The 27,677-nt window shown below is 36.9% G+C and overlaps 1 protein-coding gene across 1 annotated transcript in view; it reads left to right on the forward strand.

Moving 5' to 3' along the window:
- The window catches only part of LOC124159656, a 47,908-nt gene extending 20,231 nt beyond the window's left edge, over positions 1-27,677 (forward strand). The window contains exons 5-17 of the mRNA XM_046535566.1: positions 49-315; positions 4,780-5,112; positions 6,477-6,791; positions 7,440-7,620; positions 8,622-8,803; positions 10,017-10,206; positions 10,927-11,007; positions 16,039-16,274; positions 18,869-19,085; positions 21,329-21,582; positions 22,428-22,814; positions 24,810-24,911; positions 26,071-27,677. Coding sequence (XP_046391522.1) covers positions 49-315; positions 4,780-5,112; positions 6,477-6,791; positions 7,440-7,620; positions 8,622-8,803; positions 10,017-10,206; positions 10,927-11,007; positions 16,039-16,274; positions 18,869-19,085; positions 21,329-21,582; positions 22,428-22,814; positions 24,810-24,911; positions 26,071-26,151 — 2,826 coding nt within the window. The 3' untranslated portion in view covers positions 26,152-27,677. The remainder of the gene's footprint in view (positions 1-48; positions 316-4,779; positions 5,113-6,476; positions 6,792-7,439; positions 7,621-8,621; positions 8,804-10,016; positions 10,207-10,926; positions 11,008-16,038; positions 16,275-18,868; positions 19,086-21,328; positions 21,583-22,427; positions 22,815-24,809; positions 24,912-26,070) is intronic.

The raw sequence follows: 27,677 nt of genomic DNA on the forward strand, positions 1-27,677 counted from the left end.
TCAAAATGCCCGGCTAACCCAGACTCATTCGTTTCTTTCGCCTTCCAGCGAGGTAAAACGGCCTCCTACTACCTCCAGCATCCTGGGGAGATTGATTCTTCCCGGCTGAGATTCATTCCCGAAGCCCCGCGGATAGCTCAGGCCGCTGAGGAGACAGGGCTCACAGATTCGGCCTTCTGGGTGTCGTGGCGTCTGATTGCACCCCCAGCACCAGGGAGGAAAGAGGGGAGAGCTGGTGAGAGGAAAGAGACGGCTGAAGAGGAGCGGCCTCCACTGGAGGAGGCAGAACCGCAGCCACGTGAGACAGAGACTTCGGTACCCGCTGAATAAGAGCCCAGACCATTGGTGATTTTTGACGCCCACATACAGCTAAAACACACACTAGTCATACCACTGGGAGGGGCAACTCCCCACACTGGCCGTCAGTTTCCCAACTCTCACGAAGCTGGCCTTTCAGGTTCTCTCCTGTACTTTTTGTCATGATGGACAACACATCTCAAAAAAGTTAGTTCTCTCCTCTATGTTGAAGACAAAGTATGATGAACCATGAAGAAAGAACAGAAGATTGAACCCAAAATACCAGCTTATTCAGTGGCAGAACACATAAGCCATCTTTTCAACAAATTGTCCTTCATACTTGGTTGATTTTGGTTCAGAATATGCACTGATAATATTAGTTTCAGAAATTATTTAAACTGAAGAGAACAAAATGGAAGCTGATATATTGAAGCTGAAGCTATGCTCAAATTCAACTAGCAAACTTCATTATCATCATCAGAAGATTGGTTCAATGCAGATCTCCACTCAATTCCCCTATCGGCTAATCTTTTTACACTTAGATATTTCTTCTCTTTCACATCCTTCTTTACCTTTTCATATAATTTGTTCAAGGCCTTTCATTTCTGTTCTTGCCATCTAATTATCCCAAAATGATTGTCTCCCCATCATGTCTCAAGATATGACGGATTAGGTTAGCAAATTTAACAGCACTAAGCAATAATTGGAAGAGGAACAACATTGCTAATTCAAAGTGGATGCATTTATTTTCCCTTTTCACTCCCATAATTGATTTTGAAGTAAAATACCATTACATTTTCTCACAATCTGATTTATCTCTATTTCCTGATCATATCTCCTCATTTCTCAGTTATCCAGTTACATATTTATAAAGATTATTCAACCTCCATTCAACAAAAGTTTAACCTCAAGGTCTCAGATTTTGATGACAATTGCTGACTGGGTGTATATTCTTCTCAAAATAAATAGGTACTCTGATACTGTTTTGTGAAAAAAATTGTGTGATTTTCCTAAATCTTTTTTTTTACATTTTAGCTTAAAAAAGGTGTCCTGAGTCATATACATAATTCCATCTGCTTCTCCACAAAATTGCCATAGTGTCATGACTTATGAGTTATTCTAAAGCTAGATTTTGCTTTGATTGATTTATTGATACACGTAAAAAATTTATTTAACGATCTTTTCCTTTTACTATTAAATTAAAACGTCAAAAAAGTTGTTAATTAGCTTAATATCAATACTACACCTTAGATTTGTCCAAAACTTTTAGTTTAAAAACTAGAAATATACATATTGCATCCCAAAAATAAAATTTAATGGCAACTCATAAATGGATTTTTTTATATTTAAACATTTACATATTTTACCTGCATGGCAGGCTCCCCTATAAGAAATACATAAGAAATACATACAAATCTATGAATATGTTAATTGCTCCATACAGATGTAATATAACATGATACTTCGCTTCCTACCAATACTATTAACAAGATGTACTTCAATAATACTATACTGCCAATATTTATATTTTTTTAAACATCCTTCTGGAAAAATTTATGTGAGGGCTACATTAAAGATTTGGATGAGAAAAAAGACTATTATAGATACCTCCACTGCACAAACGCTCAACAATCGCCCACTGAATCAAATCCGCTCATCTAGTAGCACTAGTAGTACTAGATGAGTGGATTTGAATTGGTGGGCGATTGTTAATCATTTGTGCAGTGGAGGTAATGTTATGACTACATGTTCAAGTTTACCTATGCAATAGCGGTTGAATAAGATATTGTCATCATGCAAAGATAAAATATTATTTAAAAAAAAAAAATTGTACTGCATTGAATTCACATGGAGTAATCCCAGAGTTTAAAAGTATTTTTTTATTTTTATAACAGATCTAAAATGGTTGTCTGTGCATCATTCCATAACTGCAATATGTAATTCTAACAGCATCATTTACTATAGAAACATTACAGTGTATGCCCTCTGAAATAACAATTACAATTACTTAATCATAAGCAAACAGAACTTCTCATAAAAAATAGACATGTCCACTGAAATAATAGTCTACTCCGCAATTTCAAATAATAAAAAAAAAACTTCAAATAATTATAATACTGAGCCCAATAAAAATAACTTGATACATCCGAAATTATGAATCTCATTTCTTCATGTTGCTAGCAAAGTTATGGAAACAGATGTAAATAAAGATAAAATAAATTGAAGTAAACTTACATCAGGAAACAATATCACTGTAGCCCAAACCAAAATTTCCTTAATGACTTAATACTAGGGAATTGCGAATGCTCGAAAATTCGAGTCGAGTAGTTAGTACTCGACTTGAATGATTTGAGTAATATCATGAATGTCGAGTGGAGTCGAGTAGGTAGTTTTGGTTAATGAGATGACGAGGCCAGTAAGTTCAGAAATCTGCCGATGGGAGGTGCTAGCAGAAAACTCACGTAATAATATCATTTTCAAAGTCGATCAGTCAGTCTAATCCCATGGCCTATTAGATTAAGCTTGTAGTATACGTAGCAATCAACCACAACAGTAGTCAACGTGGGTGCCGAATACCTTTTCGTCAGCTGCAGTGGCCGACCGTCTTCCGGCCAGGCGGTGTAAACGGGGTGGACCGCTGTACCGCTGATATTTTCTTATGCGATACTTTACCCTACCATACTTTCTCTACTCCAGGCCGAGAGAATGCATAAAAGTTATTTAGATTTCTATGGAAAAAAATGCAACTTTTAGATTCTAGTGGACAATGCCAGTTTTCCCTGTGTTCGACGGCACAAGTGAGTGCCATCTTTTCACCTTTTTGAGTACTACATATGTCCGATATTGGTTTTCGTTTATTCCTTTATTGTGTTTAGTTCCCTTCTTGAATTTACAAGAAAATGTTGTAATGGTTGATGTCAAAAGCTGCAGCCTGAGCATTTAGAGCAATTAGTTTTTCTACAATAGGATCAAATATTTCATGATTCATTTAGGTACATAATCTTAATTACAATTGTACAAATGCCTTTACTGAGGGTTCTTCTGAGCAGTTTGGATACATATATTAATTAAACTGACGACATATGAATACAGCTTAATTCATTTCAATTGTCCATAATGGAACTGTTAAACACAAATTAATTTTCATTCACCTCCTAATTCTGACACAATATACAGCAGCGTTCCTCATTATCTTTTCCTTTATACATCAAGCTAAGCATTCGGAATAGAAAATTCACAAAGGAGTAGGAAAAATTAGAATATATGTATAGGATCATGCATTGCTGTATTGCCTGGTTCACAATTGCCATACTCGACTAGACTCGATACTAGCAAGTAGTTTTGAACTCGACTCAATACTCGCGAGAAGCTTTCAACTCGACTCGAGATCAAAAAGTACTACTCGCACATCCCTACTTAGTACCATTATACTTAACTATTAACAGATAACTCACCTTGTATGAAATTTACACCTACAAGGCAGCTGCCAGGGATGTGAATCACTTCCTTCCATGTGGGAGAATGGCCATAATAAACCAATGAATTCCTTACTTCCACTCACATTCTTCCCTGAAAAAAGCTATCTCTACACAGCAACACTGGGAGCACAGACAGTCGTATAACATGTAACATCAAGTATCAGTTAACAACTACTCTTGAGAAGAAAATGGTGCCCAGCATAGAACATATAATCAGACAAGTGTTTTCTGAAATATAACTAGAAATGAAAGATATTTGAAACTTCTGACAATGTAAAACTTCTGCATTGAGTCAATTATGTTGTGATGAAAACAAATTCTCTTCCATTGTTTGAAACTCCATTCTCCCTAATGAATTTGTTCCTTGTGAAGCCCCATTAACTTTCTTCCTTCACACTGCGTTCACATTATGCTATTTTCAGCTGAGCATAATACATTTTTAAGCAAAGCATTTCTATTTTTTTAAATCAATGTTTGGCATAGAAATAATACACACAATAGTAGAAAAATTTTATCGGCATAACAGCTGATGCAACATCACTCCCATTAAGACACTGTGATTAACAGAGATTATCTCATCTTGTGTGATGGATTAATTCCCTATTGAAGAAAAAATGGGTGATTTCCCATTGCTACTATTTCTGCAATTTCTACGCACCACTCATGATTTTGAATTTTACCAACCAAATATTTCACTTAATTCAAAAGGGTTGATAAAGAGGAAATCACTATGACCTTCTCATTCTCACAGCATTTCAATACTTGAACTTGTACATGAAAAGTAACCTAAAAAAGTATCAACGTAAATTAAATTTATAATCATTTTGAGTTTAAAAAAAACTACACAAATCATATGAAAGTTTTTAATGACTGTAACACCTGAAAAAGTCATCAATTTTCCCGCCCACATTCTTTAATCTAATAGTCATCATGAGATAAATCCCTAGCGATTCCCTTTGAAGTTTCCAAAAATCACTGTGACTACCTATCTTCATCCATTTAGAATCATAGAGGACCAAAGCAGCACAAAGATAATGAAAGCCAAAATCTGACTTCAGTGGAGGAAGTTTTGGCACCACCTGAGACAGAAGATACAGTCACAACTTCCCATCAACCTCCGGGGACTCAACTGGTGGTGGATGCTGCCACATCCACCAACTCAGTCCCTGCCACACCTCTCCCTGCACCAACTTCCTCACTTCCGACAATTGTTGGTGAGATAAGCCCACCAGTAGCTCAGGAAAACTCTTCCAGCCCAGATGACAACACCAGCCCTAAATCGCAACAGGCACCAACTGACAATAACCCGGATGTCCTTAGAGGAGCCAAAGAGGAGGTGAGTAAAGAGAAATCTCTGACAAACAAATTATGATGCACAGCAATTTTCCCAGCATTGAAAAGTTGGAAAAGAAATGATTCATTCATTTCTTTGCGACAAAAAATTAAGAAAACCAACTTTAACCATTTCAGTAATTTTAATTCCATTCACTACGGAAGCCATTGTCACAGTTTGCAATAATAACCTGTAAATAGACTTTGCTTTTATAATGTGCCTGGATTAATATTTAGAGGTTTCATACATGGATCTAATATTAAAGAAATGGAAAAACAGTATATTTAGGGTCAGAGGTAGATTCAATGGAGGACACCATAGAGGCCCAGACATCCATAAGAATGGAGATATTTGATAATTGTGGACTGAATTACTCATACTAGGTAATTCAATTGCTTTCAGAACGAATAATGCACCATGTCCCTTTAATCGTTGCAACATTAAGGACCCACTTTTCATCAATATTGTTCATAACTTGTGAAATAACACTCTACACCATTACTCTATCACACCTACATTTCACTCGTACACAATCAAATGATTCCAAATAACCTTACGTTAGTTTCAAGAATTACTGAATCATTCATGATGATACAAATGCTAAAATATGTAATGATATTACCAAATATACCCTCTAACATTTTTAGAAATTCTATCTATGCCAAGTACACAATTAAAAAAAGACACTGATAGTTTCAGAACTCTCTTAATTTAACATTTCCATAAAAGATGGCCATGCAAAACTTGCATTTCCAGCGACTGAAATACTCTTTGAAAAGATGATTCCTGGTGAAATCAAGTGCGCTAAAAATGCTAGGAAGTCAAAGATATAACTCAGAAAGAAATTACTTTTACTGAGTCTAGAATTGCAAACATAATGTAAAGTATTTCCTTCCACATTTCCATTTCTCTATAAAAATGAAAACTTCAAAATAAAAATTTAAAAACAAATTAGACTAATACAAAATCACCGGAATGTCATCTTTTTTGTTTTTAACATTACAAAATAAGCTTCAAGACAAATACTGTTTGTGCAATTTCTTGGCAGCAGGTGCTCTTGCCTACAATGTCCAGGCTTTTTCTGTGTATCACCAAACTTCTACTGTTTCAAAGAGATGGTTTTTCACTATCACTGCAAAAACAGCTCACTTCAGCAATTTCCATAATTCTTCAACCATTACAATTTGTGTGGTTTTCCAAGTGCAATTAAATACACATTTTTAGCTTTCCATTTCAGACAGCTAACCAACAGCTATCTTTAAATGAAGCTGTAATTTCTTTTTATATTTTGCTAGAAGAGTTCATAATGTTGGTATCGAAAAAGTGAAATCAGAATTTACCTGTGATGTTCCACTTAACCATTTCAGAGCATAGTACGCCAGTACTCCTTTGATGAAGAAAGGTCACATATCACTGAGGAAGCTAAGGAAGCTGAGGAGGCCAACATGGCTTCAGATACAGCCCAAGAGTCCTCCGTGCCACAAGTTGTCGAGAGGAAAGACAGCTTCAATGGTATCCGCAGGGCCATCATTGATGACAATGAGATACAAAGGGCAGCACAAGAGGGTGACATTGGTGTCATGGTCAGTGTGGTGCTATCTGGTGAAGGGGAGAGGCTCTTGGGACTCACATCACCAGACCCCAAAACACAGAACTTTTTGTCCAACGTCCCAGTTCATATGGTAAGGCAAGCTGGAAAAAAAAGTACCTCTATGAGCAACCTTCCTGAAACCCATTCCACAAAAACTCAAGTCAAATGAAATTACATATAAATTAACACACATATACTGTTTCAACTCAGCAATAACGACCAAGTCACTTAAATTTGAGGACACACTTTCCTATTGTGTTTCTCTTTCAATCACAACTTCCCTATTTATATTTCTGGCCTCCTATTGTTTACCTTTGCAGCTCATAACTGATTGAACTGAGTATGTATTACAAGACCATAACACAAACTGAGTAAAGTAAGAGCGAAACAAAGAAATTTTATGCAGCATAAAATAAAAATATTAGAATAAAAAAAATATTCATTAAAGATAGTGAATAATTACCCAATCAGGCATACCTTTGAAAGCACAGGGATATTAATGCCAACTACAATGAGCTACACTTATTCAAATCACAAGATTCTGACCAAGATCAATGATGTGCATAAACTTATATCCAGATCAAAAGTGGTACATTTCCCCTATGGTCCAGCAATAGATCCACAATATTAAAACCCCTTCCAGCTTTGCGATTTTGTAGCTATCTAGTAGGTATAATATCTATGGATAACAAGAGTGATTTTCTAACAGAGATAACACCCTTGCTATGGCTAATTTCAGGAGATGATTAGAAGCATCCACGAGGCGGCATCAAAGGGGAGACTGAGAGAAGTTCAAGCTCGACTAGATAGACGGAAATTCGCCATTGCCAAGGAACCTCTAATTGGAGCTACGCCACTACACTCAGCTGTGCTAGGTGGCTGGATGAGAAAAAAATCACTACAGGACAAAGGAGAGGCAGGTTAGTAAATACGTAATCCAACAGCATTAAACTCACTCACTCCATATAATTAAGATTGCCATAATAGAATTTAATAACACATGTTCTGGATAACACTTCTTTGGTGAAATAGTTGAAGATCTTATTTTCAAGCTAGATATATTGGCAAAAGTTAAATCAGAATAAAAGTTCGATAAGACACTTCATTCCCGAGTAACTTTATATTTGATGAAATGTCATCAACAGCACATTCTGCATTAACACATTCAATACAGCCGATGAAATCTTAGGATATGAAAAATGAGAAAGAAGAAACTTTAAGCTTTCACATGAAATATTTATTCACACATCTACACAACCATGGTTTCAACTTAAGACGTCATCATCACTTGATGGTCGTGTAGATGTGTGAATAAATATTTCACGTGAAAGCACAAAGTTCCTTCTTTTTCATTTTTTCATAATGAATCGCTTTCACAAAGATACGCCTCAAACCATCAAAATCTTAGGTGTTCCAGGTGACGAATTTTATTTTAATTAACAGATTTTTGTATTTAAATTTGATATTGAAGTTTGCCGATAACCAACCGCAAATATTTTTCTTAAAACTCTTTCTCGTGACCTTTTAAAATGCCATCTGTCATAATGAAACAATGAACGTTTGCAACCAGTGCTACATCATGACCTGCAAATATTATTATTCTATTTGCAACGAACTCTTCTTTTATTCTTAAGTTCATTTTGAATTAAATTTGCTTACATAAAAGAATTATTAATACTGGTTAAAATCTAGAATGATGGATTTTAATGCATTAAAAGTATGAAAAGGATATGGATTTGGAAAGGTTGGGCTCAAAAGACAGCATAGGTACAAAAATATTAATCATAATATTATATGATTCTTATAATAATAGGATTAGGTCATATTATATTTATGTTATTGTAAGATAATTTAATGTTGATGGATAAAAAATGGTAAGAGAACAATGATCTCAGCTAATTCAAGTGTTCATTGTTATTAGCTTCCGATGTGAAAGCAATGGTACGTTACTTGGGAGGCCGCTTCCCAGAAAGCATAAACCAGAGAGATCGCTCAGGAAGAACACCTCTCCACTATGCCTGTGGCCTAACCGAAGAGGAAGATAGGAGGAGTCTTTATGAAACACTGAAGAAACTGGGGGCTGACCCCACCATCGAAGACAATGTAAGTGCAGCACCTATACCTCACATCAAATATTTATCCCAATGTAAATGGTAGTTTTCAGAAAGATGGATTTCAAAGCTTTAAATGTATAAAAAGGATCGGGATTTGGAAAGGTTGGGCTCAAAAGAGGGCACATGTAAAAAAAAAAATCAGGCAGATACATATTATGACAGTTAGGTGATTTATTAATCGTGGTTTTATGCTAAAATGTTTTGTTGATAAGGATCTTACTATGGTAAGTGTGCATATTTTCCCAAATTGAACATGAGTATTTTAACCCAATACCCAATATCATATATACATTAAAAGTAACCTTAATTTCATGCAGTAAGATGGACCAAAACACGAGTGCCATGTAGAATCAAGAGTTGATAAAAAGTTGACCTCATGCAAGATGAACCAGCCGGCCTTGGATATTGCCATGTAAAATTAAGAATTGTGTATGTACAACCGAGGCATGTAAGATCAAAATTTTTTATGCATATACCATCATTATCATATTATTAATTGAAGGTCCTCGTAGAACCCCACACCTATTGTATAAGGACCTCCTCACCCCACCTCGAATCCCCACCACTTGACCCACCACCTTAGGTTAACTACCTCCTCATCCCTCTCCTCACCTTCCTCTCCCTGTGGCATCCATTTGGAGTGATAGTGTAGAAAACAAAATGCGTAGTTGAGTTTTGCAATAAAGAGGAGGAAAACACAAAGTTGCGTTCATATTTTAATAGATCATTCTTAGATCAATCAATAGCTGAATGCCATTTCCCTACCACAGCATTTTAGTGAAAGTTTTTATATCAAAAAGTAAGAATGTCGTGGGATATAATCAGGGCATTAATCACCAACTACTATCGACAATCTGCTTTACAAATAAATTTTCATAAGAGAATTTTTGTTCGGAAATTTTTTTCATGAAAAAATTTGTGTTATTACTTTATCAAAAATTATTAAAGAATTGCAGATACATAATTGAAATGGGCAACTCCACTCTCTGTGGCCCTATGTCACTTATATTGGCAGGTTAAAGAATTATTTATCCCCGTACGGGCAGATATCAGTCATTGGATTTAATTGTGCTAAATACAATCCATTCAACAAAATAGGATCCTCGACTTTACAGATAAAAGACTTGAGTTAAAACTTAAGAAAATATTAAAAAGACACTAATAGACATGGATTGCTATAAGGCTAATTACTTTACTCATAGCTTGGACACACTCCAGCCTACTACATGAACAACCCAGCTGAATTTCCACATGCGGACTTACTTCCTATCATTGAGCAACTACAAGGAAAGGATGCAGCCTTAGAGCCAAAAGCCAGACTGTCATCATCAGAGGACCAAAGGATCACAGCAACAGATGAGAGCCAAGAATCTTCCACAGAAACGGATGAGGGTAGAGATTTTAAGTACTATGTAAATATTAAAGTTAGACTACACCTGATGTATTCTGATCATCTCCCACACATTGCCACACATTTCTTTCGCCAACTACATAAAAGCAAGTGCTCATAAATTTGCACCTGGGCATGTCATTCCTTTACAAATTACCTGTTTGTGCTATGTTTCATATTGGTGCCTAAGATCTGTTCAACTGGTTTGAAAACCCCAAGCTACACAGTCAATTTTTTTACTTTGGCCCTTCAGTTTATATGTATTAATAATTTTTACAAGCACGTTAAAAATTATTACTAATGAAATCCATTCTAGAAAAATGGAAATTCTTAGTAATTGGATATGATTAAAATTTGCTCTTAAGGACACAAATTTCCACAAGTATGCATGTGTAGATATGGTGCTGCCTTAACCCTTGCGGGAATGTTTTTATACATTTTGCAAACTGAGTGCGGCATTTACCAAAAATTTTTATTGCTGCCTGGATATCTTGCACTAGGGCATTTTCCCTCACTCCAAGGATTGCAAATGGGCTTTACTAGACCAACCCTCGTAGCAGGAGGTGTCTCCTGCAAAGTGCGTCTCTTCTGCACTGGCTGAGGGCTAAAGTCGTGGACTCCCGCAGCCCTAGGGTTAAATTCATTCATAAATGAACACAGCATGCATAATTATACACAATGACTGCTAAAAATGTAATAAGTGATCAATCTTATGATTCCAGCATCAACAAAAAGCAATGACAATGAACAGCCAATGGACCTACCTGTTTTGTGGACAGAAGAGGGGCAATATCTAGCAAAAAGTGAGTTGGGTTACTGATGATCTTCTACACATTTCATGAAGCATGATACATTGATGTCATTGAAGGCTCTTGCTGGCAACACCATGATTTAAACTGCTACCTGACATACTGCATCATTCAATTTGTTTGATTCCTCGCAACTCGTGCTCTGAATGTTCCTGTGCTTGTTTCTCTTTCATAATTAATTACATAACGATATGTATTGCATTTTTGATTGTAGACATTGGTTTGTTTGACCACCATCTTTTCACCTGGCATTACATTAGTGTATTTTATCTCCTACAATGGGTCCCTGCTCTTATCTTGAAGTCAGCCTGAATCTGAATTTGTGTCGTATAAGTTGAGTTGTATGTGATTGAATAAATGTTGATAGATATAGCCAATGAATCCATTCCCACCAAGGAGGTTGTAAATATCTGGAGGGGGCACCACTGGTTTGGAGCTTGGAGCGAAGTGTGGGCAGAATGGGGGTGCTTGGGTAGAACAAGCCACGCCCACTTTGACCAAAACATTAACTATCCCATAAGGGTCAATGCTTACTATGTATTTGGTGAAATTTTTGGTCATAGCTCGTTAATACATAAAATAAACTATGGAATGCATATTTTAAACCTTTTTTTTCTTACTTCATTGATAGGCTTTGCAAAGTTATGACTCAAATATCTTTTCCCAGGGCAAAATTATTATCAATCACCATGGTTACATTCTACAACCAGCTCAGCTGAAAATAAAATTTTATGAGACTAAACTAGTCACTTACCAGCACTTAAACAGGTATTGCATTTTATCATAGCCAATGGAAATTAACAAATACGTAATAATGTATATTTTCAAGGATATTCCCTCTATTTAAGTGGCCAACAGACACAGAGTTTATACATTAATAGAAGTATTGCGAATGATGAGGAAAATCCTATGACAATCACCGGTGAAATACTAATGAATATGGTAGCATTTTTCACTTAATTTAGTTCATTTTTAGAACAAATCTTAGACACCACAAAATATCAGTCGGAGACAGAGTCCAAAAATTTTATAACTAAGATAGCGAAACTTTGACCACGCCAAAAACTCAGAAACAGAACCTACAGATATTTACAATCTCCTTGATTCCCACCTACAGAAGAATCAACGTTAATCACTCCACATATAACTACTACACATATTATGTTACTTCATTTTCTGATGACTTAACACCATGAAACTGAAAGCCTATGTGGCTTTCATCACCTCATTTAACAATACCTTTCTGCATTTACAATGTATCCATTTCTCTAACTCCTCAGGCTCAAACATTGTACGGGCTTCATTGCATGGACTTCATTTCATGGGTAATGGGGTAGTTTTCTTCATCAAAGAAAATGAAAGGCATTGATTGTCATTCGTTACCCACCATTAGTGTATTCATAGTATACAAATTATTTGGTTCTAGAAATCCCACATTAGACGAGTGTTATGTAAGGCCCCTATTAGCCGAGGCAACCCAAGGTGGAAGGCACGATTGCGGGGCTCAGGCGACTGGAAAGTCTGGTGGCACGTCTGGTTGCCTCGGCTAATAGGACTCATTTGATTCTATGCCCCACGACTGACCAGTTCCACCGGACGCGCAACCGGTTGCGCATCTGGTTGCCTCGGCTAATAGGGGCCTAATGGTCAATTAAACCTTATTTGAAAAAAGGCCACATTGGCGCCCATGTGATGCCACTGCACGTGACATCACAGGGACCCAGATGCTATACAAGTAGTCAGGAGTTTTACATAGTCTGAGATTACCAACACATGCATGAGGCACAGAGCTCAGGGAAACATCTCTTAATAATCACCAATTAAAATTACCTGTGGTTGAAAAGTTTCCTTCGTTTGATAGGGTATTAATAATCCTTATTTAAGCCAAGCACTACCTGCTAGCAGCCTGCATCATAGTGGCACTCATAGCCTCGCACCAAGGTGGCCTCACACAGCGGCAGCCGGAACCAGAGTGGCATCACAAAGGCTTTTCCCAGCATTCATAATTAGCCATCACATTTCCGCGTGCTTGAAAATTTTCACTTTTCATTTAATCGCTAAAAATAGATATCATCATTTAAAAATCTAAAAGTGTGAAATACTCCAGGAGTAATAATCTTTCGATTCAGGCATATTAAAAAATAGGAAACTACCATATTATTATGCGTTCCAGAGAAGTAGACAAGCCACACACTAAAGTAAAGTTGTTATCAGGTGGCAAGATAGAACAATCCATGCCAAAAATGAAGGCAATGAATAGAAGGATATTAATAGAACAAGAAGAGGATAAAAATAGATGAAAGGAATATAAGAAAGAAATGTATGCCAGTGGGAACAGGCCAAAGAGACTAAAAATTGAGGAGAAAAGAACAGTGGATGAGGATAGCCTCAAGGCTGGAAATTTGATGTGAAAATAGAGAGAGCCCTCAGAATGTGGTCATAAAAAAATCTCATCTGAGTTTATAAAGACTACCACATGGAAGGTTACAAGAATCTATCTTACACTGGACCTCCGGAGTTATGAGGAAGGTGTTTTAGTCGGGGGACTTGGAGTTGGAGCATTCAAGACGACAGTTATAATTCTACAACCAAAAGAGAAGGGCACCATAGAGTGAAGAGATTACAGGACCATTAACCAACATGTACAGCAGCAGTGGAGCTATAAATTGAGAATTAATAGACGAATGGAGAAGAGGAGAAACAATAACTTGGGTATCAATAAGCTCAGATTCAAGAAGGGAGAGTCTACCAATGATGAAGTAGTAGTGATATGGACCATAGAAGAGAAAGGAACCTAGGGCTATAATCCACAACTTGACTCAATTTTGAGTCCTCACTCTACCTCAGTGGTTCAGATCTCCGACTGATGTTGAGTTTAAGTTAAGAGTTCGTTTTTTTAGAAACTTAACTTCAACTCAAATCCTGAATCCCTGACGACAATGGGCAAGTTGCACATCGAAAAGTCAGAAGAAGATGTAGAGGACCTTACCTGGTGTGAGACCCAAGACATCTTCACTGCCATTATTTGTCATTTGCCGGGAATTTTTTTTTATTACTTTCACTCATAGCCTTCTGATCATCAAAAACTAGCATGACTATAATACAACATCACACCCGGAAGTATTTTTACAAGAGTAAATCATTTTACAAGAGTATTTCATTTCAAAAAGTGAGGCAATGGCAGCAGATTTCTTGGAATTTGGGCATTCAATTGAAGTTGAGACTCAACTTATCAACAGTGGAGTAGACGCTTAGGCCTGAATCACAAGATTATTTTTCATGTACAAGTACAATGATCATTTCAGCTTCATATTTTTTATGCTTAAAATGGTTGCTTAAGTAATCACACAGTTTTTTGAGGCAGACGGGTGCTATGTTTGTTATCATAAAGCTCAATGGCAGCGTCATCATATGTGTACAGTCTCATTTGCTGATTAGCTGTTGCTGTATTTCACATAAGTATTCAGTAATGGAAAGTGTGATGGTAACAAATGATGGAAATAGGGAAAGGGAAAGAGGGACGGTGATCCCTATCATTGCCACCATCCCTTAAGTTGTACTTGAAAAATCATTGTGACTCAGGCTTTAGCAAAATTTGGGACTTGGTTGAGTGAGGTCTCAAAATACTGATGTGGCAACTGAGTTATGTTTGAGTCAGGATCAAGACTTAAGTATTGCTCTTCCCCTAACATATATGCTGCCCGTATAACCAGGAAGTGTATATGTACTTCCTTTATGGATTTTGAATAAGCTTGTGATAGAATAAAATGGGTTTTGTTATTGGGCATTCTTAACAAAATTGGTGCGGCTCTGAAAGCTAGGCAATTTGGTCATGCTCTGAATGGCTCACACTGCAGTGAGGGTAGCCAACAGGTACTAATTAGGGCACACAAGCATTGGCAAGGCTGTTCACTTTTAGCATAAATGCAAAGGAAATGGTAAGGGAGGCATAGAAATGTTAGGGGTGGGAGTTGAAGTGTGATATTTTGATTAGTAAGTTTCACAGGTGATCAAGGATTCATTAGCCAGCATGAAAAAGGTTAACAGACAGTGGTTGATGTGTCTGACTAATAGCGCAAGCAATAAGACACGAAGATTTACCTTAAGAAAATAGAGCTGCGTGAGTCCTAAATTTTAGGGATATGAGCATGAGTACTGCTTGACTCCCACTCAATTTCACCGTCAATAAAAATGTAAAATAGCTATTGAGCTTGTCTCAAGATAGCTCGAGATCTCCATCACGGTCAATGTAATTTTATAAGATCTTCCTTCTTATGCAAATTAGTGAAGTAATATCTATTTATTCCCTTACATTTGCGCTACAATTTCATGGTATCATGCCACAAAATACCAAGAAATTTCTTCCTTTTGGATATAAGAAGTCAACAGATTCTTTGACTTTGTACATGGCTGAAACGAGCCCTTGTTCCATTTCATGATAGGAAAAATAGTGCTTACTACGAATTGACATAGAAAATTTCCACCTATGAACGTAGCTACTTAACTTGCAAAATTATAACAAGATACGTATGTTTTTTTTAATTAAGGCCTCGCCTAACTTCATGTTGCATACCATTGCTTCCATGATCGAAGTTCTGTTCAAACTCAAAGATATTTTGCCATCTTTGATGCCAACTATCATATTCTAATACACATTTGATGAGTATTCAGTAGACACACTAGGGATACCACTCTCCACAATACAGCATCTTCAACTTCCCTTAACCACTTTAGAAAGTGGAGAACTCCTACATTCCACTCTTTCATGGTGTAATTTGACATCATACCTTTGGCCACCTTACCAGGTGATAAAACAATCTATAAAATATCAGGTTTCACCAGATTTGTGAAAATGCAACAATGTTATTGCATAATATGAAGTTTTTGCGAAGGCCAATTTTCACATGAAACCGGATTTAGTACAAATCCTCATGTAAAATCAAATGACAAACCCATTTTATTCAGTGTCTTCATATAAACTCATCCAGTGAAAGGTTCATTAAGACACATCACTTTTCTATTAAGGTCTTGGAGAGCCACTCGTGAGGGGCTTAGCTGAAGTATCCCAAAAGAGGCCGAAGGACCCCATCAAGTTCCTAGCTGAATACCTCCAAGCCCTAGTAGCAGAGGAGAAGGCTCAGCACACTCCTGTGGAAAGGAGCAGCACCCCAGATAGAGGGCCACTCACAGTCCAGCCCAACTCACCACAGCTCACCCCAGATGACAACCAGCAGTATACTTTCTACAGCAGGGAAGAACGGGTTGGTAAAATGCAGCCAAAAAAGCAATGATAATTCCCTGATTTATAGAGGTACTTCCTCTAATTCAGGCCCTACCACACTTCTTTGTACATAATCACTTGAATTTCACTACTTTCAGACTGTATATCAGTGATCAAATATGCTTTCTACAAATCATAAAAAAATTTACACCCATGTCTCGTATAGCGCAATTTCGATTAGCGCAATTTCGATATAGCGCAAATTTGTTCATTGGGGAAACATTGCAACGCAGGGTAGCCTAATCAAAAATCTTAAACGCTCTCGTGATAAAACGTGAACTTGCGCTAAGTACACACGAAATTTCTATCATTTTACGCATATTAATATTATTGCTTGCCTCAAATTTTCTTTTTTGTTTATATATTAATCGAAATCCATTGCTGTGCAATGGCCAAAAGTATTGCTCGTCATTGGGTCCAGATAGCCGGCCTACCGAAGTAATTTATCTCGTCTCCTTAACAGAATGAGTTAATTTAGATCATTAATTAAGCGTGGGGCTAGTGGAAATGAGTTTTTTTTAAGCAATACTGGTTGAGACGTAATTTTTGCCGCCATAGGTTATCGGGCGATTGACTTCCAGGTAGAGGGTCTACGCTAAAGCCTTCAAGGTCATCGGTATTCACGGGGGAGAAATGGAGCAGTGGCCGAGTTGCGCATGAATAGCATCAACATGTAAGAGGGTCCGCTATAGAGTCTCAAACACAATAGCTTCGTTCCCTCCCCGCAGTCGTAGGCTCTCTGCGTCTCAAGAATACAGTTCAGCAGTAGAAGGTGATTTCGATACAGCCATGCAGAGTAAAAACCAAGAGAAAATGACAAAAAATAGGAATGCGGATAGAAAAATCAAGAATTAATCAAGAAAAACCATAAACCTTGAAGAGAAATTGATATAGGTCAATTGCTTTGAAAATGGAGAACGTCAAAGCGATATTGCGCGAAAGTTAAAACGCACGATGCCTTATTCTGAATAAAGACGAAGTTAAAACATCAGTGACCTCAGCCGCACCAACTTCAACCAAGCGGTCTACACATACGGAAAGTTCATAGAGAATCAGTACAAAAAGACGAGAGTGGTAATCGCCCCGAGACATTTAGTGAAAGCTCCGGTTGGTTCCAGAATTTAAACGGCAAGCAGGCATTTTCAGTGCGGCGATATCAGGTGAATCTGCAAGTGTTGATAGCGCAGTCACCACAACATTTTCTGATGAACTCCAAGCTGTGATTGAAAGTGGCTCCTTTTCCCCTCAACTAGTGTTTAGTGTTGACGAGACGACATTCTTTTAGAAAAGAATGCATTCTCGTTCATTCATTTTCAGGGAAGGAAAACCTGGGTCAGGTTTCAAGGCATTTAAAGACTGTTTCACGTAGCTGCTAAAGACTCGGAGGATTTCAAATTAAAATGATTTATCATTCATAAACTCCGCTAGCTATAAAATGGCATTCAAAGTAGCATTTGCCTGTCATTTCGATGAGCGACAAAAGGGCCTGGGTGACACAATAGTTGTTTTTAGACTGGTTTGAAAAATCGTCAACTGCCGGCAATGTATTACGAACCCCTGAGATAGCAGATGTTAGCCCACCCGCACGACAGGAGGGAATTTCAAAAGCACATAAGAATTTTTTTAACGTGAATAAAAGTCTTCAAATGCGTGCATACTATCTTTAAAGATGTTTTAAACTATAAACATTTATATAAATAATGTTTTCTAAGGCTATTTATGGGAATATATATGTTTTAGAGGAAATTCAATATCCAAGACCTATGCTACCAGGAACGCATCCCTATCTTCCCAACGTTAAAACGATCTCGTATAACGCAAATTCGTATCGCGCAATGACCCCAAGGAACGCATCCCTTGCGCTATACGAGACATGGTTGTATAAGTAACAGATTGGCAATATTTTCATGTAACAAAAAAACTCGTATTCTTGAAAATACATATGCATACATTCATAGAAACATTAAAATCCTGCTCTACGTTTCATTGCCCACATCAATCAGATCGTTCCGTGATTAATATTTTTTTCATAAAAAAGATAACAATCCCTCCGATAATTTCTATTTCTCAATTTCTAAAATTACTGTTTACATAAAAATGAGAGAAAATAATAGCAATAGTACATAGAATATCTTGGCTTGAACCAAACTGGCACATTTGATCCTTTTGCCGAATTCCGCTTAAATTTTAGTCACCAGGCTACGCCAAAACTTCAGAATATGAAAAAAACCTAAAATTATTGCCATGAAATATGAGCAGCAGATTTTTAATTACAAAGAAATGACAGAAAAAACGTGCCAAATTTGCCAAAATGGCACTTCCACTGCTTCTATTATTCAGAAAGGTAAAAGAGTATCTCCTGATTTATAGGTACCTTTGTGTATACATAAATATGTGTGCAACACAACTCTCCATGCATAGTGTAGAAAGGAGTGATTTAATATATATAGTTACCCTTTTCATTAGTTTTTTTTAGAATACGGCCAGAAAAAGGACACAGAATGAAGAGATCTAGATTCAGGCTAAAAGATGAATGTCACTGCAAACTCACCTATCTCATTTTATGACCTTTAGGATGAGCATGGCCAAACATCCATTCATGTGGCTGCAAGCCGAGCAGGTAAGAGAGGCGCACTCCTACAACTCATCCGAGAAACTGGAGCAAATGTCGCTCTCAGGGATGATCTCTATAAGACTCCAAGGGATGTGGCTGTGATGGCTGACCTTCAGCAAAATGTTCGTGAAATTGATTCATGGGTCCAAATGCTTGCCAGGGCTACTCCTGGAAATGGTAATTAATTCCTAAATATTGACTAAGTAAACATTAAATATATATCTATATATATGTATGCACATTCATGAGATTACATCCCTTTGCAAACATCCAGCAATCAAATAACTGTTTTAATTATTTTTTCCTGTTTGAGGAAAACCTTCAAATTCAAAATATGGAGTACTGCCCCAGACTAAATCTTAAATTTCTCCCGCAAGCACAGAATAAACCCAGCGCTCTATAACCAAAAATATAATTTAGAAAACAATACATAATAAACTCATTAGGATATCATCAACTCTCGATTATATGTATATGATAATGAATTTAAGGCGAGACCTGAATGATTGAAAATCATGGATAATCGAGAATGTAATTAAGGTGGCCAGAATAGGTAAAGGTAGTTTTGTATTGGAGTATGGAAAATATCTAGGATGCATACATTTATATATTTAGACGTGTGGATGCATTTTAGTGAGATACATTGAATTTTTTAGAGGGTAGCTATTACTGCTTTCAGACTATTCTTGAAAATTCTAGGTGCATGTAGGAGAAAAGAGCTCTGATAATCCATTAACCAGATGATTGTGACCGGCAAGTAGGCCATACCATTATTTTCTGAGCATAAGCAAACTAATTATCAGATTAATAACTTAAAATTTCAACCTTAAAAAATGTGACAAGCAGACTTATGACCACTGTCATTACACAACCATATCTACCTTATTTACAGTGCAAATCTAGCCATAGGGAGGAGATGGCTGAGGCAAAACAAAATCTGCGCTATCATCATTTTTTCATTCTCTATGCACAACTTGCAATAAATTATTAGTGTAACAGCTGTAATATTCAACAGCCTTTTAACCAATCATTTCTTTTAAGCTTCCACCCATTCGATGGAAATTGTACAAAACAGAAGCCTTCTTTTTTCTTCAACAAACAACTCCATAAAACAATTCCATACAAACCCTCATAACACAATATGCTTAACTTACATGTCTCCAATAATACAATGTTGTATTTAAAAAACAAACACAAAAAACATGCTAAAACAAATAAAACATAGTGAAAAATGTTAAAGCAGTGATGAATAATATTATTATGCATGATTTTAACGTCAATCACAAGGTAAAATTTAAATAGCATTTACCTGTTCTGGGAGCAGTACAAAAATCACCTGGCAAGGGTTCCATCATGTCCAAAATCTTCCTCTGCCAAGTGCTTCATTAAAGGCAGCAATAAAGTAGAATTGGGGCTGAAAGACAAAAAGAATTCAGGAGGAATATGAACCTGGCCCTGTTTGAATGAGGAAAAGTTGATAGACACAGGCACAGCAATATTTCTTTAACTGAGCTTAAGCTGCTCATTTGAATGACAACAAATTCTTTGCACTCTTGCTGACAGTTTAATGCTCCATACAAGAGTATCAGAGTATTGGCAATTAAGATGGGGAGGTTAGCCCCAGCTTCTTGGAAAATTGCAGATACTGAGGATGAAATTCACCATGATTATCTCTTAGCTTAGCAGAGATTTGAGCTATGAGTGCCCAATTGCTGGTCATTTGAGCTACCAGTTACCATACAAAGTGAGTGCCTCTGTATATACCACCGATCCAAGCTAACTTCTTCCAAAGAAAATTTCAGGCTAGGTTCTCCAAACACGATTTTCATGCCTCAAGTCCTAGTTGAGACATATGAGATCATGCTTATTAAACCACTTTCTGATGGAAACATGTACCCTATTTTTTTACTATACAAAGAGGAATATTTTACAAAATAAAACTAGGAACAGAATTTTTTAACAGTCAAGCACACAGGGGCAAGGTTGAAGTTTTCTTTGAAAGAATAGGGTTCAAGTGTAACCAGAAGCATACCAGACTACCAATTTGAGGATTTGAGTTTGAATATAGGCTGCACCAAATGATTTTTTCAGGGAGGAAAACATATTTATGTTTCTTGAACCATGCAGCATAACAATGATTATGAAAGTTATAGGTTACCTGTTATACTGACTGTCGGCCATTAGACCTAACCATATTTCATCATGATGTCCAGGGCCAGATTTACCCAGTTACACTATAGGCACCTCTCCATTGAGCACCCCCACCCGATTTTTATAAGGCACAGTCACTTGCATGAGGTGACAGAAGGCACCCCTTGGACTGCGACGCCCCTAGGAAGGTCCCTATTTTGTATAACGGTAAATCTGGCCCTGAAGCTGTCAAGCAGTAAAGTCAGTTTTAAATGGAATTGATAGCAACTGAAATTATTTATCTTTTCCTATCTTGTACTTTCACGCAGATAGTAGCAAAATACAAGAAGCAGATATGGCAGCAAGAACGCTAAAATCACTCTTGCTTGATGGGTACGATCACATACTGGATGCCACTTCATTTTATTCAGATGAAGACAGTGATGAGCGCCCATTTTCAAAGAAAAGAAACCCTATGGATGTTGAGAAAGAATCTTCGTACCTCCCAATCATCACTCTCATCAAGACCATACCAATATTTGAGGTAAGGCTTTCTTCAATCACCATTTAGTTCAGATTGATCTGCACCTAATCAAGACTCAATGTCATCTGGACATGGACTTTATCAATATATGTATGAGGTATCGAAAATAATGGGGAAAAAGGATGCTTATTCCATGATAAGTTTCTATAAAGATTTTAAAACTGTAATGAATTAACACTTTTACTGCCAGCCTACCTTGAGTAGGATTTGTGGCAAAATTAAAATTATGTATTTCCATTGCTTGATTTTATTTGGTGCCATCTAAATATTACCCCAGTGATATATGTAATTGATAGATGAATCAGGTTACGGCAGTTTTTGTGCACCTTTTGACAACTGAAATTTTGGCCTTCTGGAAGGGAAAGGGTTAAAAATGAGAATTACAGGATCTTCTCACTTATATGTATGTGGTATGGTTAAAAGAATATCAGTATTCACCCTCAACACATTGTGATGATTAGCACTGATTACTTCTTATTCCGCGAATCAGTCAATTTTGGAAACTTCAAAACATCTAGACAAATACAATGAGATGCTTTTCAGTTGTATGCTTCTATCAATGAAGGGAGGTAGAACTGAATCACCATCCATCCATCCATAACAAAACATATCAGCAAGCCTTAAATTAATTGTTTAATACGCACCAATAATATATGTAGAATTTATACAGCCTTCTTTCAAATGGAAAGATACTCAGCTCCAAGAGATAATATTCAATCTTATTAGGTTTGATTTTTTCAACTTTTTCAAAATTAAGAATGAAGCATATAAATGTAGGTATTTTATTTTTCTAAATTTACATTTACGAAGCTCATACCGTTTAATAAGTAACTTTCCCATTACAGGAGAGAAGAGAATGGCTGCACAGTGCAATCAGGGCTGGAAGTCTGGAGCACACTCAGGAAATCCTATTTTCTGAGTCAGAATCTTTTGATGAAACTAACAGCCTAGTTGATACACCCCCACCATCACTACCAAATTCACCCTCGCCACCAAATAGCGCAACTAATGACCAACAAACACAAAAAGAGAAAGTGAAATGGACATCTTTGGACTTCAGCCAGAGTCAAGACTCTAGCACCTCACCACTTGTGCTAGGACCAGCAACTCTGGCAGTAGCAAAAAATCGTCGCAGCCGCTGCTCAATGCATGTAGCAGTCTTGTGCCAGCACTTGGAAATAGTGAGATTTATTGCCCAACATTTCCCACAGACACTTCATGTTGGTGATAATGTGAGTACTACATTAGTATTCACACATTCAGAGAAACATGAAAAAAACTGAGGGTTATGTCTCACTCCCATTACAGAACAGATTTCTGGGTCACACATAATTACAGTGTAGGTAATAAATAAACAGTAAAAAAATTTGTCTATCCAAAATACAAGGTACCCAAACTGGAACTTATTGGGGTAAAACCATAACATGGAGGCACGCTGGCTTAGGGCTGCCGTTGTAACACTTGAGTCATCATATTTCAAATACAGCTAAATTGTATCACTCTACAAACACTCAAAATCAACTGCTTGCAACGAAAACAGATGCCTTAGTACTTTTGGAGCTCTGCCCTCACCTATCCAAACCTACCTTTAGGTGGAACCACTGAGTGTGAGCTTTGCACGTTAATAACTTAATAAGATCAATCATAACATCATAATTCATGGTGGAAGGGGCACCAAGTAGGATTGGATACAACCAGGTTACATACAGTAAATGCTATCCAATATAAAAAATTTCAAAACATCATGAAAATATAAAGAATGAACATGAGTGATCCTTTTATAGCTCTTTCATCAGCCTCTCTTTATATCCCTGCACCATCTTGCTCTTTCTCAGAGTCATTTGTCGAAACTCTAAAGTAGGTATTCAAGAGACCAGTCTCATGCCATTTGTCAATCATATTAAGCAGGGATGCTGACTAACAAAAACTCTATTGGGGGGGCCCAAACCGGGGATCTTGCCCCGGGAAATTTTATAAGTGGTGAGTTTAAGTTTTTTAAGCATTTAAGAAGAGTCATATGATCAACATAGAACTCTGATAACTCAAATCTCGATATCTGGACTCTCTGGAAAAATCGACAAACCTGACACATTTATTTTTTCCTCACACCCATAACAAATTTTTGAGGGGGCTCATGCCCCCCCCCCCCCCCCTACCACATTCGGTGCCACTGATACTAAGTCAAATGTAAGTGCTTGTCTGCAGTTTGGCATACACACATATGCCAACTACTTCTTTCAAGTCAACCAGCACCCGGACTCCCTTACAAACACCTAAATATGTACAATGAACTGCATGGTGATTTAGGTCAGACGTATCCTATTTTCCTCTGCTCAGAAACATAAAATGGGTGATTAAACTTATATGTACCTATACATAATCTAATGAAATCATTTTGGAGAATCTCAGTTTATTAGATACTAGCAGGCCAATCGGCGTTGCTCAGGAAGGATAATACTAAGAGAAGTGGGAAACTTGGAACCTGAATTTCATGGTCATATAGGATTTTTATGTTTTCTCTATTAGCGTGTGAAGAGGTGTGCCTACCCAGCAGGATGTCCAACCACAAAGTTGTATGGCACAATGTATTAAACAGTAATGAGAAAATGATGCAAAGGACACAACCAAAAGTAGCACTACAGGGTTAGTGAGCATGAGGTGCACCTATGTACTGACTTAGGTAGCAACTCATGCAGCCACATGGAAGCACGGAGTTAACAGACATCCTCTTCCATACATATAGATACTCGAAGCTTCCACCACAGTGTACCTTATGAAAAAATTGAACTGCCACATCAAATAAACCTCAGTTATTGTTTGTCTACTCAGGCATAAGAGAGAGAATTTTACGACATTTACAGATGGCCATTCCCTGTAGAACCAGCAGTCAAAGTGCAAACTTCTTGAATGCACCATTCTTTAGCTATATGAGAATAATTCAACAATTTGGAACACAGAAAAGTAACAACGTTCAATGTGGAACTAGTCAGATACTTCAGGGAGTGATACATTTTTAATTAGCATTCTATAAAGAGTGATTAAAATGGGATGAGCATTGTCACCTTCATAGCTTTCAAAAGGAAAATTGAAGGAATAAATACATACCTACAACAATCATTGCTTTCTCAATACCTTTCCAAATGCAATAATTCCAGATTCAAAATACCATTTCTATGCAAACCTAACAATATGAACTTTCATTTCTAAAAATAAAATTTACATTACAGCTGGAGAGAACACCACTGCATTATGCCATGGGAGTTGAGTCAGTGGATAGCCTCAGTTCTGTCCTGATCCAAGCAGGAGCAAAACGAGTACAGAAGGATTTGGTAATAAAACTTTGACACAACATGTCCAGAATTCTATATGTACCTATCTCAATAATGCATCTCAGCAATTGATAACTCAATAGTTTCATTCTAAGTAAATTATGCCAACAATTATACTTCCATTGACTAAAATTTCTTCATATCCAAGTGAACAATATGTCTTCAATTACATACTAGTATAAGATAAAATATGGCTGTGCAGTGGGGTCGATCAGATACCTTTTTTTTAAGAGATAAGCGATTAGTGTTCTAAGATGGTGATTGGTGCTCCTCACAACCCATGCAAAAATTCAACTTGTCGCCTAATATGAAGTATGTTCATCAATTTCATTGAGCTCCTCCTTATCGTTATCGTTTGTCTCCAATAAACTGAAAAATGAAGACTTGAGGTATCAGGAGTTGTGGTCAAAAACACACTAATTCATAAGCAGCAGACAAAATAATGAAGACAGGCTCCTGAAGCACAGGCTATGATAGCGGGAGAGCAAAATAGCACAGAAGCTTCTGCTATGAAACTCATGTTGCCTTGCTCATGGTGGTCATGGCAACCAACGATGCTTCCATGTCTCACACGCTCATTTCCCCTATTCCCCACTCACAACTGAGGAGCAGTATCCTTCACTAGCCAAGGTGACTATCAAGCTACTAATGATGGTTTCAGCACCCCTAGTATCTACACTACTTTCAGCAAAACTGTATACAATTTTACGTTAATAATGAAATTGAAACAGCCAAATAAATTCAAACTTAAGTTAAAATAGGCCTTCTTACTAATTCTCTCGAAATAAAGGCATTTGACTAACTTTACCTGATGAACTATTATTACATCTAATTAAACATTTTGCCTGATTCAAACATTCAACTGATAATACTTATAAATAATCAATCAATTCATATATTTATTTGAAATAAAAACACTTGTGAAACATGAAGAATACATCAGGTAAAATGGTAAAATTATGTTTTGTTTCATAAAATTTGCAATTTTGACAAAGGACAGCCCAAACATACCATGTAATCAAGTAGAATTTTTAATGGGCTACGTGGACCACCAACCACAAGCTGCATGAGTTGAGAAAAAAAAAATTTCAAACCACCCAACTGTGCAGCAATGAAAGTAATGGATATTCATCTAATTTTTTTCTTTCATGATTTTCAGAGGGGAAAACAGCCCAGCTACTACTTCATCAATAAATCTGACATACAGAAACTACAAGATGAAGAAATCTTTCGGGAATAAGAAATCATAACATAAGTGAAATACACAAGTCTTGAACAGGGAAGTCCAGAACAAAATTGGCCTTTGGCAATTGCAATTATCATGTCTAAATCTACCATGTAATACCCGAGTGGAAAGTATACATAATTGCATACACATGGAAGCAAGAACAAAATAAACGACAGCAAGACCTATCCTTAATAGTGAGCCTGATCATCACAGAAAAGTAAAAAATGTATAATTTTACTAGTTGAACAATGCAAAAAAAAACAGTGAAAAAGTTCATGTTTGACTGATAGTTTTATAACTGCTGAGGAAATTCCTAGGAGTGCCCATGAGCACCATAAAAAATGGTGATGTTCTTTAGGAGAAACAGTATTAAGTGTAGCATTTACCTGAAAAGTGTTACCCTCCACATTATTCAAACAGATTCTTAGCCAAACTTTCTTTACTACGACTATATTTTTGCATGAAGATGCCTTAATCAGGGTGAATTAGTACATATTAAAATAAAAACTCAATATTTCAGTTATATATGCCAATTATTCATTGATAATTTTGTGACGCCTGAGACATCTTTGTATATTGTAGGCAACCCACAACACAATAATTTCTCTTAGCCTTCTCAAAATATTTCTGTATAAAAAAATATAATGCCCAATTTTTATCCATCTAGTGCCATAAAAGCATTGCAAAAAATCATCAAGGTAAGTCAGAGAAAAGGTAAAGTAGGTTATGTTAGGCCTGGTCTTGAAGTATTGAAGCAACATAAAAATCTGTGAAAACTGGTAGGTCAGCAATGGTGAAGCCGTCTCTTGTTCTGACAATGTTTGTAAAATCCAGTGTTTGTATGTACTCCTTTATGGAATGGTATATCTGCACCACTGAGGTGTGTATGGGTTTGGTTTTTTTCTTCACCTCTCTTTTCCTTTCAATTTACTGCTGGAAGTTTTCCATGCTCAATGCTCATCCCATTGCTCTTTCCAAGGATTAACTACAGCAGCATCCCTTAGATTATCTTGTAGCCAACACATCAAACTGACAACTTTTATTCTCCGCTTCATTCTCCCTTACACTCTTCATAATAGGTTCATATTCATTCTTCACTGTCACATTCAAGTACTCTGCAGGTCTGAGGCAACTTCACCTTCTGTTCCAAAAGTTGATTATATGCACTTCACTGATGTCCTCTATGAAGTATTCCCTATCTGGATATCTAAATAGAGCACCATGTATTCCTTGAACAATATTTTACTCAAGAGGGTTCCAGCACATGTTGAAGTAAGAAATATATATGTAGTGGATTACCTGGAACTCTACAGAATAATACCTAATGCGGTGATGTGTCACCCTCTGGCTTCTCAAACGTAATGAGATCTAGCAGTGGAGATTTCTCGGAACTCACACCAGGTAAGGTCCTCGATATCTCCTTCCTCCTCCTTAAGGTCCTCCCATCGTCTTCAGGGATTCGAATCCAATGGATTGAATCATTGGAAATCAAAGGATAGAATCATTACATTCCTGAAACCCTGAGGACAATAGGCAAG

This window comes from Ischnura elegans, chromosome 5 (assembly GCF_921293095.1).
Source record: "Ischnura elegans chromosome 5, ioIscEleg1.1, whole genome shotgun sequence".
NCBI lineage: Eukaryota > Metazoa > Arthropoda > Insecta > Odonata > Coenagrionidae > Ischnura > Ischnura elegans.